At 37.9% G+C, this 16,698-nt stretch overlaps 3 protein-coding genes across 3 annotated transcripts; all 3 read right to left on the bottom strand.

Moving 5' to 3' along the window:
- Positions 1–241: 241 nt before the first annotated feature.
- Positions 242–3,690, bottom strand: LOC117614598 (exocyst complex component EXO70A1). Its single transcript, XM_034343467.1, has 2 exons — positions 3,231–3,690; positions 242–2,873 (listed from the first exon to the last, which is right to left on the bottom strand). The coding sequence occupies exon 2, from the start codon at positions 2,864–2,866 to the stop codon at positions 830–832; it is 2,037 nt and encodes a 678-aa protein (XP_034199358.1). The 5' UTR covers positions 2,867–2,873; positions 3,231–3,690; the 3' UTR covers positions 242–829.
- A 1,220-nt stretch (positions 3,691–4,910) lies between these two features.
- Positions 4,911–6,201, bottom strand: LOC117619001 (probable LRR receptor-like serine/threonine-protein kinase At3g47570). Its single transcript, XM_034348821.1, has 2 exons — positions 5,598–6,201; positions 4,911–5,470 (listed from the first exon to the last, which is right to left on the bottom strand). The coding sequence occupies exons 1-2, from the start codon at positions 6,199–6,201 to the stop codon at positions 5,115–5,117; spliced, it is 960 nt and encodes a 319-aa protein (XP_034204712.1). The 3' UTR covers positions 4,911–5,114.
- Positions 6,202–9,402: 3,201 nt separating this feature from the next.
- LOC117615166 (probable WRKY transcription factor 17) lies at positions 9,403–11,380 on the bottom strand. Its single transcript, XM_034344191.1, has 3 exons — positions 10,427–11,380; positions 9,884–10,009; positions 9,403–9,763 (listed from the first exon to the last, which is right to left on the bottom strand). The coding sequence occupies exons 1-3, from the start codon at positions 11,176–11,178 to the stop codon at positions 9,613–9,615; spliced, it is 1,029 nt and encodes a 342-aa protein (XP_034200082.1). The 5' UTR covers positions 11,179–11,380; the 3' UTR covers positions 9,403–9,612.
- Between the last annotated feature and the right edge of the window lie 5,318 nt (positions 11,381–16,698).

Raw genomic sequence — 16,698 nt, 5'->3', positions numbered from 1 at the left:
ACAAATAGGTTTCTTTTTCTTTTTCCTTTTGGAACAGAATTGAACCCAAACTGTCACAACATAGCCGGCCCAGAAGGTTTTGAACAATTGGAATCATTTCTTATCAAAAAGGAAAAACAGGCTTTTTGAGAAAGGAATAACATACCAATTCATGTCTTACCAAACAAGTCTAACAAGGATAAACACATACACCGAGGACAAGCAGAAAAGAGAAACAAAAGGAGAATCACCAGCAACAAAATACTAAAAGCTAAAGTAAACAATTCCATTAAAACGAGTAGATACTTTATTGTCAACAGAATTCCAATAGCACATGGCTGTAGTACATTTTGAAGTTCTCAACAATGCCATTTCATAGCACAAAACAAGCATCTCATGAAGGTCCTTAAATTTTAAGCTTCCCCATGTTCTGATAAGTTACAAAATCAATCACAACTAGACCACTTTGATGCACATTATATCAAAGAATTGTACATTGAACCTAGCAAAGGTGTATTAAGGTTTGTCCTGCTGCCTAACCTAATTACTGATTTAATGAGTCTGAGATGAAAGAAAAACGGATAGCTATACCTGAATATATTATCTACGCGGGGATCCAACGGGGTTGTATATTTGTTCATCATCATGGCCTAGAACCCACTGGGCAGTGGAGACAGTGTTCAACTCTTCATCACATTCAGATGAGTTACAAAAATTCCATATCTTAGAATCTCAGGCAATGGGATAGCAGTATTTAGCTCCAGGACCCTGAGAACGTCAGTATATACAAGGTGGAAGGCTAACCATGATAGTCCTGTCCTGTGATTCCACAACGCACATAGTTTGACAATCACACAACCGCAGAGGTAGTACGGCGAAGATCTGTTACTCCATTGTTAAATTTCCCACTAGTTTGCCTACCTTTGAAACTGCCGTATCTAACAGGCTTTGGCTGAAAGAGAGACAAGAGCATTTTCTCCAAAGTCTGTACTGAATACTTTGCATACTTGCTTGAACTTGCATCTTGCTCAACCAAGGGCCCATAGTTCTGCATGTAGCTTCTGTAAACAGGCACAACCGCCTGCACTATGAGGTGGCATGTCTTCTCTCTTAGATCTTTATCTGACACAATCCAATTTGATTGCCTCTTATACATGTCATCAAAGGCTTCATTGAAGGTTTTTAGCCTCTTTTTGACAAGATCACGGGCGGTGGCACGACCACCTGAGAACAGAATCAGACCCTCCCTACTCAAATGACCAGGAAGCTTCCCCCAGCTATCTCTCAAAAACACTGTGGCATAATAGTCCTTGTACTGTTCATGTTCTTTTAACCAGGCATCCCCCAGCAGAACCCCCAACTTAGTTCCCTTCAGGTGCCTGTACAAATGCCAATGATTGTTCATTGCAAAAAGGTTGGACAAAGAGGCATCCTCATAAGCCTTTATCCATGTCTCCAAATTTATCTCAATGGCTTTAATAATTTCCAAAACCTCATTAATAAGGAGCTTTTCTTGAAACTTCTCATGCTTCCAACTTCGGTCAATGATCAGAACCTGAGTTAATAGTGGCTTATAATCATCCCCAAGCAGTTTATTACAATAATCAGTAATGAAGCTAACCAATTTTGGAACACTCCCATCTGGAGGGGGAGGGTTCTGCCTTTGTAACTGCACCTGAAGAAGAAGCTCCCAGAAAATTTCAGCGGCTCCATCAATTACACTCTTAATGAGATCCCTTGTCAGATTTTGGATTTCAATACATGCTGCTCCTCCAAAAAGCCGGTTGAAGTCCAGTCTCAATTTGTTCAAAGATGCGAAAATATCCAACAACTTCAAAAGCTTTATCGGATCTTTTTTGCTCTCTGTAACAGTTTTCCCAAATTGTAGAAATGCAAGAATACCAGCCTGAGCAGCTATCTTTGCAAAGCAACCCATCCACACATCCAATCCAATCCTCTCAAAAACATCATTGCACAGCTTGTACTCCGCCTCAAACAAGTGTTTCACTGCAAACTCCAAATGCTTTCCCCACTGTGCTATATAGCCCTCTATGCTTTGGACATCATTAAACTCTGCAATTGATATCTCTAGGTAATCCAAATTGAGAGCTTGTAAACTTGCCCTCACATTTGAACTTCGAACTTCAATGTAAATGGATATAAACTTCTCAAGTCTATTATTAGCAATCGATCTTCCAATAATAGCTTGCAACTTCTGGATTACCAGAACAGGTAAGGGTGATGGAGCAATGCAAGCTTGTTCTCCAAGTGAAGATGATGACGACATTGGAAGCGGCACACTGTGTTCCATTAGGAGTCTCCGGAACTCATTTTCTAATTTTTCCAACGCAGCCTCCAAAAGCCCACCATCGAGGTTGGCCTTTCCCTCACCATCTTGCAATTCTCGGAGACCTTTCAATGATTTCTTCAGATTTGAAAGGTACCTATCATCCGCAACCGCATTATCCTCCAAGTACTCAACTATATCCTCCAACCACTGAATTGCCAATCCACAATTGTCACCCAGAAACCTCAGAGCCTCTTCCAGGCGTTTCAACAACGATAGGTACCCCGGAAGATCACTACGCGGATCTGACAATAGCGATTTCTCGAGTCCATGAACAGCATCAAAAACTTTAAGCACAGATGCAGCAGGGCCAACAGCACGGTTGATATGGCCACCAACAGCGGCGAGGGCTTCCTTGTCTGCACGAATGGGTCGAACCGCAGCTTCAAGAGAGGGTAATCTCTGGTTAATCTCTTCAAATCTGTTTCCTGCTTTCTCTAGAGCCGACCCCAGGCCCTGTGATTTCTGTAAACTTAGCCTCAATGACTTGCTTGCAGATATCAAACTCTCAATGCTCTTATCATTCACGGAATTCGCCATTCAAATCCTAATTAAAAACAAACAAAACCGCAAAATCAAAATCTTTGAAACTCCCAAGTCTCGCTCAAATTGGGAGCAAAAAGAAAAGGAGCAACTTCAAGCAGCTAAATACAAAAAATTCAAAATTGGGCTTTTCTTATATTCCTTTTCTGAAGTGAAATTTTCTTCATCTCTCTAGAAATCATCGAAAATCAATCAGGACACAAGTACAAGCACAAAACCTCATCTGGGTCCTCACAAAACAAAACCGACACGCTAAGAAACAGCATAAATCTCACTCAACCCACAACAAGCAAACCAAAGGAAAGCAACCCAGATTTTCTTGAGAGTTAAGAAATACAAGGAATGAATAAGAAGGACTCACTTGAAGCAAAAGAGAGATCCAGTTCACCCGGCCGAGCTGAATCAGATTCTGAACCCGGTATTCAGAGATTCACACACAGAGAGAAAAAGAAGAAGGAGAGAGAGAAACCCTAATCGTGAAAGTAATGTGAAAGTGATGGGAAGATAGAGCGCACTTTTGCAGAGTTCTATTTTTCGCAATGTCCGACGAGAGTGGTGCCAAAGTGCATGACAGTAAGGCAAAACCGCAAACCCTTCTCCCTTGCTTTGTTCTTAAACTCGTTTTAGCCCCTCTCTCTCTCTCTCTGACTCTCTGTCTCTTATTTTCTCTTGCTGCCAGCCAAAACTCTATTTTTGTTTTTGTTTTGTTTTGTTTGCTTTGCTTTTTATGACTTTTCTTTACCTTTCCTTCTCGGCCTCCTCCTCTTCTTCTCCACTCTGTTAAGTTTGAAAACCCACTTTGCACACAAGTAGAATCTGACTGCATCAACTCATTCAAAAAGCTAAATTCTACATGATTTAAGAAATCATTAATTTTTTACTTCATTATGAGGGTTGGGTATATGGGTAGGGTAGGGAAAGGATGATATGAAATTATGAAAGAGGCTGTCATGTCACTGAAAAAAAATTTAAAAAATATAAAGTCTTAAATTGATGTAATGAAAAAAATAAGTTTGTTTTCCATGGGTGGGTTTGGGCAAGAGAAGTTGGAAATTGGGAAATTTGTCCTGACTTCACAAAACTATGGCTAGAACAAGTCTTTTCTTTTTTCATGTGATCACATTCTTTGAAACTTTCAAATGATCCTCTTCAGCAACTTTCAATCAAGGGTTGCTTTTTAACTCTACCAGTGCAAAGTACAGTAGATGGTATAAATAATAAATTCATAATTGAGAGAGAATATTCCACTTTTTTGATAAACTTTTTTTTTGGGGTATGTGTGCCAGAAATACAGAAAAATAAACTATTCAATATTCTTGTCAAGAATATATACTCAATTTTATAAAAAATATGATCAGTAAAAGTGATACATGTAACTCGGGCTTCTCAGCTATAAATGTTGTCTTCTCAACTAAAATAATGTGTGTACAGTCTCCATTCATGGGACCACACATGGAAATAAACTACCGTGCAGGTCAAATAACGGAGAGGATGGTTTGGAAATTGCCAACTTGGTTATGAATTTCCAGATCTGTTAGCTGGCCTACTAATTATGATTGCACTGTCTCATTTTGTGCCTCTTCTTGCTTGTGCAAGATTCTCAAACCATCTAAATAATTTATAGCAGAAGATGGCTATATATAAAAGTATATTAAAAATAAACAATTTATGTGACAAATAATTATAGAAAATTCTCAACAAAGAGAGAGAGAGAGAGAGAGAGAGAGAGAGTAGTACAGAAGAGATTAATGTAAAAGCAGCTTGACCCCATGAATAGCAGGCAACAAAACTCTCCACCAGTGACCAGAGTCAAGAATCACTTTCATTTTGAAAAACACCTCACAAGCTTTGATTCTGGCCCTACCTCACAACCTACTTTCTCTGGACACCCTTATTCGAATCTACCAAGTGAAATCTTCTATGGACACCCACCCAACTACATTTGCAAAAACACCAAAAGTAATTAGGACCAACATGAGAAACTCCAATGGTTTCTTTGGCAGCCATTCATCATAAATCAAAATGTTCCTTTCTTGAATTGAAATTTTGGTTTCGTCAACTTGGTTATTGGTGGCAGCTATGAAAAATGGCTTCAACATGAGACCCCAAAATGGCTCCCACTCCATTGCACTAACATCTCATTGCTGATTATTTACTTGCAAATTTCCTCATGCACTATAGCATCATCAAGTACACGCATGTAGCACATAAAAACTGGAAAATAAAAATAGAGTAGCAAAAGCTTCTACACAAGAAGCTTGTCCCTAATGAAGTGCAACTCAGATGCAACATCACCGATATCCTTTCGGTCTGCTAGGGATTCAGCAGAACACGCAATCCCAATTCCGAATATAGAACTCAAGCATTCTTCGATTTTTCGAGGTATCACTATGCTATCACTGGTACCATCTTGAAGAAGCAGTGAATCAGCAACCTCTGTAACTCGCCTATCTAGGAAAGCCATCTTCGCAAAATTATGAAGGTTGAAGCCGCCACTAAACATGTCCTCGGCAGGTCTCTTCCCTGTGAACATCTCTAACAAGAGAATCCCAAAGCTATAGGCATCCCCATAAGTTGACACCTCACTTCCCATGCCATACTCTACAATTCAAACATCAAAACTTGTATCAACACAATTGTAGATAAAAACATAGCTGTCTTTGAATTGTTTGAGAGTGAAAAATAGGATGGGGAAATTGTGAAGCACAAGGGATGAGAGAGTATTTACCTGGAGCTGCGTAGCCAACTGATCCTCTTACCCCAATGGAACTTGTTTGATGATTTTCGGACACATTGCTGGTTAGTTTCGAGAGAAATTTTGCTAGTCCAAAGTCAGAAACACGGCCAGTCAATTCCTTGTCCAAAAGAACATTGCTTGGCTTGAGGTCACAATGAACTATTTGTGTCTCACAATGATTATGAAGATAATCCAGAGCACAAGCAACATCCATGACAATGTCCAGCCTCTGAACAAGACTCAAATTCTTGGGTGAAGTTGGATGCAGCCACTCCTCTAAGCTTCCGTTTTCCATGAACTCGTAAACAAAAGCCTTGAAATCATTACCGCGAAAATCAACACTTGAACACGCGGTTATAATCTTGACAAGATTTCGATGCCTGATATTTCTTAGCGCCTCACATTCAGCTAGGAAGCTCTTAGAAGCTCCTTGGTGTGACAGGTTAAAAACTCTAATGGCAACAAATTGAGGTGACCTATCAGGATCATCAAGAACTCCTTTGTACACAGATCCAAAGCTACCAGAACCAATCAAATCATCTGAAGAGAACCCATCAGTAGCTTTTAGAAGAGTAGTATATGAGACTCGCAGCATAGAGTTTGCCAGGTTGGCGCTTGATGATGCAGTTTTTTTTACTTTCTTTCTTAGCAAGCAGAGATATAAAGGGACAAAAACCAGAGCTATTCATGGAAATTATTAATTTCAATCTAGGAGACAGTCTTCTTCTTTGGTTTCTGGACAAGTCTAGAGAAATGGACAAGGAGGGGAGGACAAAAACTTGGCGAGGTATTGCACCGTCGAGGTTATTTTGGGAAAGATTCAATCTCAGCAGCCTGAGGCATTGCCCTAGGCTTGAAGGGATGTTGCCTTGAAGGTTGTTTGCTTGCAATTGGAGGGTGGTTAGCACGGTTAAATTTCCTAGAGAGGATGGGATGCTCCCTGATAATTCATTGTGTCGAAGACTCAACAGCCCTAGACTTGACAACTTTCCGATGTCCCTGGGGATGCTACCTGTGAAGTGATTATTTCCCAAACTCAATAATTCCAAGTTGATCAGGTTCACAATCCCAACTGGGATGTTTCCATGTAGTTGGTTTGCTGGGACCGTCAGCATTGTAAGCTCTGTTGTGAGATTGGATATTGATGGGGGCAGAGTGCCACCAAAATTGTTAAGGCCTGAAAACAACCGCCCTAACTTTGTGGCATTGCTCAAGTCTGAGATGAAGCTCAAGTCACCATAAGTGCCTAGGCCTGCCTTAATTCACGATGAAATTGATTAATTAGGCTTGATTGCATGGGAGAGGATCTGTTGTCCTTTCATCTTCCTTCTCAGTCTCATCTCCACTCTCATTCTCACTTCTAATCCTCTTCTTTTTCCTCTATACTCAATTACAAAAAAATTAAAATTAAAAATTAAAATTGAAACGATGATCAAACGGCCCTATAAAAAATTAAAAAAATAACAAACCAGCAATGACCTAAGTCTCCACCGCCACCCACTCCAACCACCCCACCCCACCTGCGGCAACCTCCGATCCATACGGCGAGCTTGACGTCATTCCCCGCCTACTTCTCTGAATGAAGAGTATACCACTGTGGAGACGGGACTGTCTGCAAATCAAACGACATCATCCCCAGACAACTCTCTGTTTTGGTAGGAGGTTCATTTTCCTTCTTCTCTTCTGCTTCTGGCCCACACGGAAACTTCCAGAGACGTCGAGTTGAAGCCTTCCTTGTCAAACGCAAAGACCTAGTCCTAATTTTTGGGTCTTGGTCTTATGATGATTTTGTGGTTTCATTTCCTGGAGTATTTGCTCATGCTAACATGTATTTGACTAAATCAAGGCTCAAACACTTGTCAAACGCAAAGACCTGGTCCAGCACCATGAGCGTGACCCAGCTTCATTAACAAGTTTCATGCTATTCTTACGCCTAATTATTTCCAATTCAACCCCACACGTACGCATACATTAAAAAGACACTAACAGTAAGCTTGGATGAGGAAATTTAAAAGGAATTTATAAATAACGAAAATTGATATTTTAGAATTTGTAAAGTTTCTTGTTTGGGTAACGTATTTAAAATACAGAATTTAACCTTTATTTGTAAAGTTATCTTTTTTTTTTTAATTTTAAAAAACTCAATCTTTTTTAGAATTTTAGAAATATCGACTTTTAGATATAATTTAAAGTTGGGATTTATGACCTCCAAATTCCATGTTTTTTCCTACACTGAATTTTTAATTTTCTATTTTTTTAAATCGAAACACGGGTATTGATTTTTTTAGATTTTTTGACTTTTGTCAAAATCCAAAATTGATCTTTCTCATCCAAATGCACTGTAACTCTCTTGGAAGCTTCTATAATGAGGGGTAAAAGTGAGGGGTTACAATAAGGGTTCAATCCAATAGCCCAATAATAATTATGCACTAGATTAAGGAACCCCTCATTATAAGCCTCATTTTTAAACCTCATTATAGCCTCCTAGAACTCTCATTATTTTGTGAGTATTTGATAATTGAAAAAATAGATAAGCCTAGTATTTTATTCAAATTCTAGAGCCCACTCCTCCCTTGACACTACCCATCACATAGAGTTCAAGAAGCTATGCCAAATGAAATTAAACTTGATCTCAAAAAAGCTAGGTACCCATCTCATAGAGTTCAATTCAAGAAGCTATGCCAAATGAAATCAGGCTTGTGAACTTGACCTCAAAAAGCAAGGTCACTACAATACCTCTACGTTAGAGCACTTCTACCCATTTGTCATGGTAAATGGCAAGAGTAAGGGCAAGGCAAGGGCTGTTACTATTCACGTGCATAGTGGCAGCCCTTGTAAAAAGCTTGTGGTGTTTCCACCCATTATCATGGCAACTACTATTCACATAAGATATCAGGAGAGAAATTTGTATAGAGTTTTGGTGTGGGAAGTGAACAATATGACTAAGTATTTATTTTTAAAAAATTATGAAATTTTTAGTATTTTTTTAGATTTTTAAAATTTTTTGCTGTTACTGACTTCAGCAAACCCAGGCAATAACCTATGCTGTTTTTGCATTTGGGCTGCCTTGATTTGCTGGGACCCAGCTGCTGCCATGGCAGCTGAGGCTCGTTGGAACTCCAAAACCTCACGTGTGCCGCGTCATGCCCTGGCAGAGGGCTGTTGCTAGAATTGCTCTTAGGGGAGGGCGAAAAACGGAATAAATTGCGAAAATTGTCTAATTCACACCTAATTGGTTTAGTTGAGTTACATAGAAGAAAAAAAAAAGTACATTGTTTAACAAACCGAACCAAATTGCCCTTAGTGACATTCGAAATTCGATTGGTCTGTCATGTTTTCTGATTTTTTAATTGAATTTGTCTTTTCTCCCAAGTACATCAAAAAGAGATGGAGGATCATACGGAGGAGGCACGATGCTAGGGTTTCTAACTACAAGATCATTCGCCATGGATGGATATAGATACCTACCATCATAAATTTCTCCTCTAATTCTTGTGATGGGTTAAGTCGTTGCCTCCAAAGTCCAATGTCTTAGCGCCCTTCCACTACCACGTTTTAAAAATTCATTGGAAGGTAGGGAAGCTGTTGACTTTTAATACAAATACCAACTTAAGGCAATTGAATTTGACTCCCTCCTCATATTTATCTCTAAGTCATCATTATTCCCTCCACAATTTCGAATCAATTTTTTGACTTTTTTTTGTCATGGGATGGGATGCTCTCTTTAACCTATAAACAATCATGAACTCAAGTGTGTGGCAGTCTGCCAGACGAAGATAAATCTTCCCAAAACCAATTTAAATAAATATTCCCCCCCAACCAAATGCAATAAAAATTAATTAATTTTTAAATAAGTACAATTTAATTAATTCAACTAAATACCGCTTGACAGATTTCAGATTCTGCCTCTCTATTCCCCCCCATTATCCTACTAATTAATTCAACTAAAAAAATAAAAATTAACATCAAACCCACACCCACAATCGCTTTCTCCACCCACTTTCCCTCACGTTGACTCGAACACCAACCCCACGTTCTCAGGCGCGTGACGGTGTTCCCCTTCGTACGTTACGATCAGCATCGCCGGATCATCCGGGGCACGCTCCACGTGTTTCCTTGCTGGGCACCCCCTAACCGTGCTGCACTTGTAATATCCCCTGATAACGAAAAACAATTGTCCAAAATATTATACTCAATCCAGACCGTAAGATCATGCTAAATTCTGATTATTCTGCTCCTCTGTATATGAATGAAGGGCACGGATTTAAATTCAATACCTTGGGTAGGGTGAGCCCTTGATCGGCTTTTGACCGTACTTCCTCCACGAGTACTCGTCCGGTGGAATATCGGCGATTTTTGAACTGATCGCTGGGACCCGAATGGTTTTCTTCACCCGATTTTTCCTGAATTATAGAAAGAAAATAATAATTAATTTATTTTCTAAAAAAGAAAAAGGTCGTCGGTCAAACTTAAATAACCAAGTATTTTTCCCCTCGCGCGCGAAAAAAGACAAAAAAAATTTCGCTAAGATGCGCCATTTAGAAAAAGGCGCATCTTATCATGTCATCGTACTCCAACGAGTGCTGCGCCCATTAATGGCCCCGCAACCAAACTAGTTGATCCGAAACTCGGATGGATCCACCAGATTATAGCCGAGTTGAAATCGTCCGAGTCAACTCACTTCCCCGGATAATCAACTAAAATTTCATTTGAAAATCTTTGGAAAAACCAACTCTATCGTCTCAGTAACAGTGCATGCGTATTTTAGCTTAACAATCAACAGCAGAGACTAAAATGCGCAGACGGTGAAGCACGCATACCTTCTCTTGGAGCAATGGCACTTGCCGGAGCCAGAAGCAGAACCCGAGCCGGAATACTTGCACGACGCGTCGTCGGAGTGGTGGTCGTGCTCGTGGCACCTCTTCTTAAACGGCGCCGTAGAGAGCGGAGGCTTTGCGCCCGAGACGGCCGGCGCTGGTGTCAGGAAGATCGACGATCCTTGTTTGCCGTTCGAAACGCTGCCGTCTCCAGTGATCGCCGACGACATGAACGACGAGCTCGACGAGACGCTGAAGCTGTCCTTCGCGAACTCGATCTCCGTGCTCTTAGGATTTGATGCGAAGACATTAGGCCTCGTGAAATCTAGCGTCATGCTGTGCGGCTGAGATTGGACATAGCTCGACTCGACCGGAGCCGGCGGGACGATCGCTGGTGTAGTGACCGGAGCTGGCGCCGGAGAGGGCCTCGGATTCAGAGCCGGAGCCAAGCTCAATGTTTGTGAATACGAGGGATGAGAAGAAGAAGAGGGGAACTGAACCGATGGATCCGGTTGAACAGGTCCGCGTCTGAACCGGGCGTGGCCGGTCCGGTTCAGGAGCGAAATGACCTTTTTGAACTTGGAGACGGTGTGGTCGGTGATGTCCGTACAGTCCAAGCGAGACGACTGGTTAGTTTGCTGCTGGTGCGATAGAAAGCGGATAAGGTGCTCCATGCTCTTCAAGCCTTGCGATGCAGCTTCCTGTATAGCTTTCTGATCTTCCATCTTCGGAAAGTTCATCAGCTCCACCGCCATTTTTGAACTGTAAGAAACGCAGACGAGGTTAAGATCTGAAGCGGAGCTCAAATGGCCATGGAAGATTTGAGAAGATGAGGAGTTTTTTGGGTGTGTTGAGGAAGAAGAGGTTTTGGGGGTTTGTGTGGTGGTGGGGGTGTGGGAAGATATAAAGGGATGGGGAGTCAAAGTGGGATATTTGATCGGACGGGTGAGATGGGTTTGAAGATTTCTATTGGGAGGATGACTGATGATATAAATAAGTTTTTTCTATACTTGAGGGTGGTGGGTCCCATGGTTGGAGGAAATGTCAGTCTGGGACAACTATAAACTGGTAGTATTATATTTTCTCGTGATGAGGAGAAGAAAACAAATGAGAAGGTTGACTGGACCAGAAGGAGGAGGAAGAGAAGAGGAACGGGTAAAAAAGTAGGAGGGGGTTTGGTTTTGGACTGTACTGTTTGGTTGTGAGACTTTATTATGACTTGTGAGTTTTGTTTGGTTATAAAAGTTTATTTCTTTGGGACGGTTTTATTTCATGAACAAATTAAGATTAAATATTGAATGCAACAATTTTTATTATTTGAAAATAAATTTAATAATTCACTGTGAAATTTTTTATTAAAAAATTCACTTAAATATTGTATAAATTTTCAAATTTAGGAAAAAACCAAGGGCTTTCAACGTTATTATTCACAACCTGCATCTCATCGTTATCACTAGGAATTCCAAACAAATGAAGCTAAACTTTAAATATCATATTTTAAATTTTATTATACTCAATAGGTAACCCGAACAAATTCTTTAAAATACTCTTAAACTCCCTCGCCCTAACGCACCCTCACATCCATTGGCGGACCCATAAAATTTTTAGCGGAGGTGTAATATTGACTAAATATAAAAAATGATTTTTTGAAATAATCATTTTCTCAAGATAATTTTTGGCGGCTTTTATTCCTTACACATCAAATAAGAAAACTTGATTTTGTGAGATTTTAGTATGAAGTATATATTAACTTAATGAGCAATCATTTTTAGCCTAAATCGTATTTGACACTAAAACTTGATTTTCATATTTTAATTTGGTGGGAATTTGATTTTCTAGTATTTTTATTTGAATCCAAATGGGGGTACTTACTTATTTACATTGTAAGCTTAAGTAAATAGAGTAATATAAAAATAAATAAAAGTAAAAAGACAAAGACATTTATTTAAATGTTGAAAATAAAAATAAGGTAATCTGTACACTAGTTGAGCAAATGGGTAATTTGAAGCACCTACAATAGTTTTTCCGGCGAAAGAAGGTGCAGCTGCACCTCCTTACGCCTTACTAGATCCGCCAGTGGAGTCACATCGAAACCGAACTTATACTTAAAGGGTTTATATATTTATTCAAATAGTTAGGGATTCCAAAGATGAATTCGGTGCTCCAAAAGGTTTGGGTGCTCTAAAGTCTCTAAGAAAAAAAGTCATACATAAATTTTATGGGACTCTTTGAAAAAATATATATATTAAGAGAGTCTTTAAATGGGGTCAAAAGATACATACTTTCTTTTAGACGTAACTATAGTTACTGATTTGCCGTGGCAAAAATGCTAATAGACTTTGACAAAGACCGAAATGCATGCATGGTACGGGTTTTTTGGTAATTCTGTAAAATTTTCAATTGGTCTAATAAATGGGGAAAAAATAACAGTTAGGGTTGAATTGTCTTCTGACATGGATTGATGGTTTTTGTCAACTGTGAACACGAGATATGCAAGCATAAATTAATTTACAAATAATGTATTAAATAAAATAAAAAAAAAACCTAAACGTGTTGTAAAGTTTGGACATTTTAATATCACATGTGTCACGTCGTAACATAGTTTGATTTTTTGGATTTATTCTTAATTACCAACTAGAAACTTAGACCGCATGAATGTGCAGGTCAAAAGAAGGAAGCTTGCTTGTTTGTCCTCCTGACCCTTGGAAAATGACCAACGTGTCTTTCGTGACTTGAAATGGTAAAACCTCACCCCACAATACTCATTTTACTCAAAATAATTGATTTGACCCATATTTCAACGCTCGTGAAAGTGTCTTCTAGCATAGTTAAGTATTTGCTATAAATTGTGTTATTGAATTGATGATGAGGAAAGAAACAATACAAAAATTGGATTATGTCATAAAGAATTAGGAGAGTATCTTTATAATAAATGGGGCGTATAATCATTGGACTACTAAAATATTTTACTTTTTCAATAGCACGCATGAAAAGGAATCTTGCCTCCATTAGAGCACCCTCATCCTCTTAATAACATACTCGTAAAAACTGAAAATTACAATTCTCAAAAAGGAACATCGGTAATACAATTAGGTGGTTCCTCAAATAAGCTGCACATTGTTATGACCAGCATTTACGATCTCTTATGTCGTGTTTACTACTTTTCACATGAATATTAGAATAATTCTAATTTATGATTTCCCCAACATGCGAAATAAAAAATTATATGGATTTCATATTAAAATTCGTAATTAAATGCACTTGAAATAAAAGATGAGATAAACTAGAAAAGAGTAGTTGATCCAATTCTCAATGCCTCTATGTGAATGAGAAATGTCAATTTTATTTTACCTTTTTTTTTTTGCTGAATGGGATTAATTAATCACTGTTCTACGAAAAAAAATTATTGGGCGGGGAAGAGAAAATAAAGCTGACCAAAAGTGGGGATCAGGTGGAAGTCTCCTTTTCCTTTTTAAATCCGAAACCATTGACTAGCTTCTTCCCTTTCATAAAAGCTGGGTCTTGCCGGTATCTCTTGTATTAACCGTCCGATTTGTCCTATAAATATCCGACGGTTAAAATGAAGACGTAGAGTTGACTATGACTACCTTTAAAGATTGTGCACATAATTGCAGAGGCAAAAAACTACAAACTATGCATCAATTTTATTTTTTTGGTTAAGAAAATATTAAGAATATTATTTATATTTTTCCTTACTACTCCAGTATATATATAAAAAATATTTTTAGACGAAGTGTAATACTATATGAAGGGTTCAGGCAACAAAAAAAAAAATCGTTTAATAATCATTATTCTTGAATTATGATGCAATATAATGGATAACGGTGGAAAACAATTAAAAATAAACATAAATTTACATTTTTGTAATATTTATGATCATCATATCATAGTTTTTAGGTCATTATTTGTGTGTGAATGAATCTAGTATCAAATTAGAGGATAATGCTTGGGGAATAAATGCCTTAATCTTCCTTTTTTATTCGTTTATAAATTTCGGCGCCAAGCTTGAGATCTCATATAAGATTAACTAATATAAGATCAACAGTTAGTTGATTACCTAATACATATCGAAATAGTTTTTTGGTATTTACTTCTATAAGTTATGCAATTTTTATCTACTCTCATAATTGTGCTCGCTCCATTTGTATTCATTTTAGAACTCAAGGAATGTATTGGAAGAACTGAATAATTTTTGTCACAAGTTAACTTACTTTATTCACATTCTTGAGTTAATTCAACTTTTAACTAAAAAATTCGTTGAATCTCAATACAATTAAATGTTTGACTTTACACTGGACCAACTCCAAAAAAGAATTATTACATTGTGCCCATGTTTGATATGCATAGGATTTGATTCTCCGCTAGAAACATTTGTATGGATAAAGAAATAAATTCGTATCTTCAAAAATTTGATGCTCCTCCTCACGGTCGAAGAGATAGAGCACCCAATATCTAATAGTGCCATAATTTTATTCTCCTCATAATTTAAAAATGTTTTAAAAGTCAAATAAAGTAGTTTGCAAATAATAATAATATCACAACAAAGTTGGAGTGCTTAAAAGGATCCAACTAGCAATGCATATAATTTTATTATTGGTCAAGACATCCCTAGTTGTTTCTTCTCTCTTATTTTTAAATATTTGTTATTTATTATTATTATTATTATTTGTAAGCTTCTAGTTGACACCACATTGGACATTTATTTATTAATTAAAGTTTGATTGTCGTGCAACTTTTGAAATATTATTATTCTTTTCTTAGCAATCTCGGTAGGCGTTGAATTTTCTTGATCGGCATAATAAAATTTTGCATCAAATCTGACCCCACTTGTGAAAGTCGGTCTTCAATATCAAAAGCACGCCATATGCTTTATTATAGGCATAATAAACAAAACGGCCCCGTCCTCTGCCGTTTTAGCCATGACGTGTGACCGGAGCTGGGCCTTATGGGCCTAAACAATCCTGAAACAGGCTGCCTCTAGTCTCTGAAAGTTAAATTCCATAAGAATTCTATAGTGATGACATTATATATAGCCCTTATGTGAAACTCTATTTCTTAACTATTGAATCAAATTCATTCGCTGTCAGATCAAATTGATTAGCCTAATTCAATGATTAAGAGATAGAACTTCAACTAAGAGCCATATAAAAGGCTCTCCCTACTAAATGACTCTAAACTTCAAGGAGCAATAGAGTTGGGCCTTGTTAGCCCAACCTCGGGACTAAAATTGGCCCGTTGGTATGTATAAATTCCCTTATAGGTCATATTCAAAGTAAAATAGTAAGAAGAAAGAAACTACATTAAGTTGTGATATACAAACATTGTAAACACCATTCCATAACTTAACACCAAGTACTAAACAATTCACATTTTAAATGTTTATTTTAAAGTACATTCATGCAAAAAAGTTAGATCGGAAAGGATTAGCTATTTGATTATCATCATGGTTATTTTAGTATTATCAAAACACACTATATTCGTCTCCTTAGTTTATTGTATATCCTTGCCTAGTGACGGATAAAAAAAAAATTTCTTTATGAGGAGGAGATAAAGAAGCTATAGAACAAATTTTTTGGCCCACCCTGTGCAACACCACTCTAAAACAAGGAGCCTACCCCCTCTTTAACTCCTTAATAGATCCACCTATGCATCAATTTAAATACCTAACTTACCATGGAAATACTATTCGATAATGCTTGACTTCTCCAAAGTAGTCTATAAACATTAATGGAAAAGCCAAATTATTTATCTCGACTTATGTAAGATATAATAGCCAACGGGGTTTGGTGCAGTAAAAAAGGACCTTGATTTATAGATCAATTGTTTTAGGTTCGACTTCTTTGGCACCTTAAGAGTATGTGTGAGAAAAGCCTCCTTCCATTTTCTAACATTGACAAAAAAACATCATGTCATAGCAAACACGAGTTTAGCCAAATTAGTCAGAGCGAATGTGCTCCTCACTATGCATCAGAGTTCGAATTTCCCTCCTTATAATTTATATTAGATTAGAGTAGAATATATTTGTTTTGAAAAAAAAATAAAAATGGTCATATCAGAACATTATGAATTTTTTAAAAGAAAAACATAATTGGGTTTTTAAATATATTTATTGGTTAGATGGATAATCCATTTTACCGAAGGCCCAAGGCGTATTATTGGGTTCAATAGCAAAGGGAAAACAGTTGCTCCAAGTCCAACCAACCCAATCACCAAAACAGCGACGTTTCAATACCCTTCCTTTCCAAATCGACATT

The sequence above is a fragment of the Prunus dulcis genome, chromosome 1 (genome assembly GCF_902201215.1).
Source record: "Prunus dulcis chromosome 1, ALMONDv2, whole genome shotgun sequence".
NCBI lineage: Eukaryota > Viridiplantae > Streptophyta > Magnoliopsida > Rosales > Rosaceae > Prunus > Prunus dulcis.
Note: the sequence above shows the minus strand (reverse complement) of the source record. Positions and strands in the feature narration are given on the sequence as shown.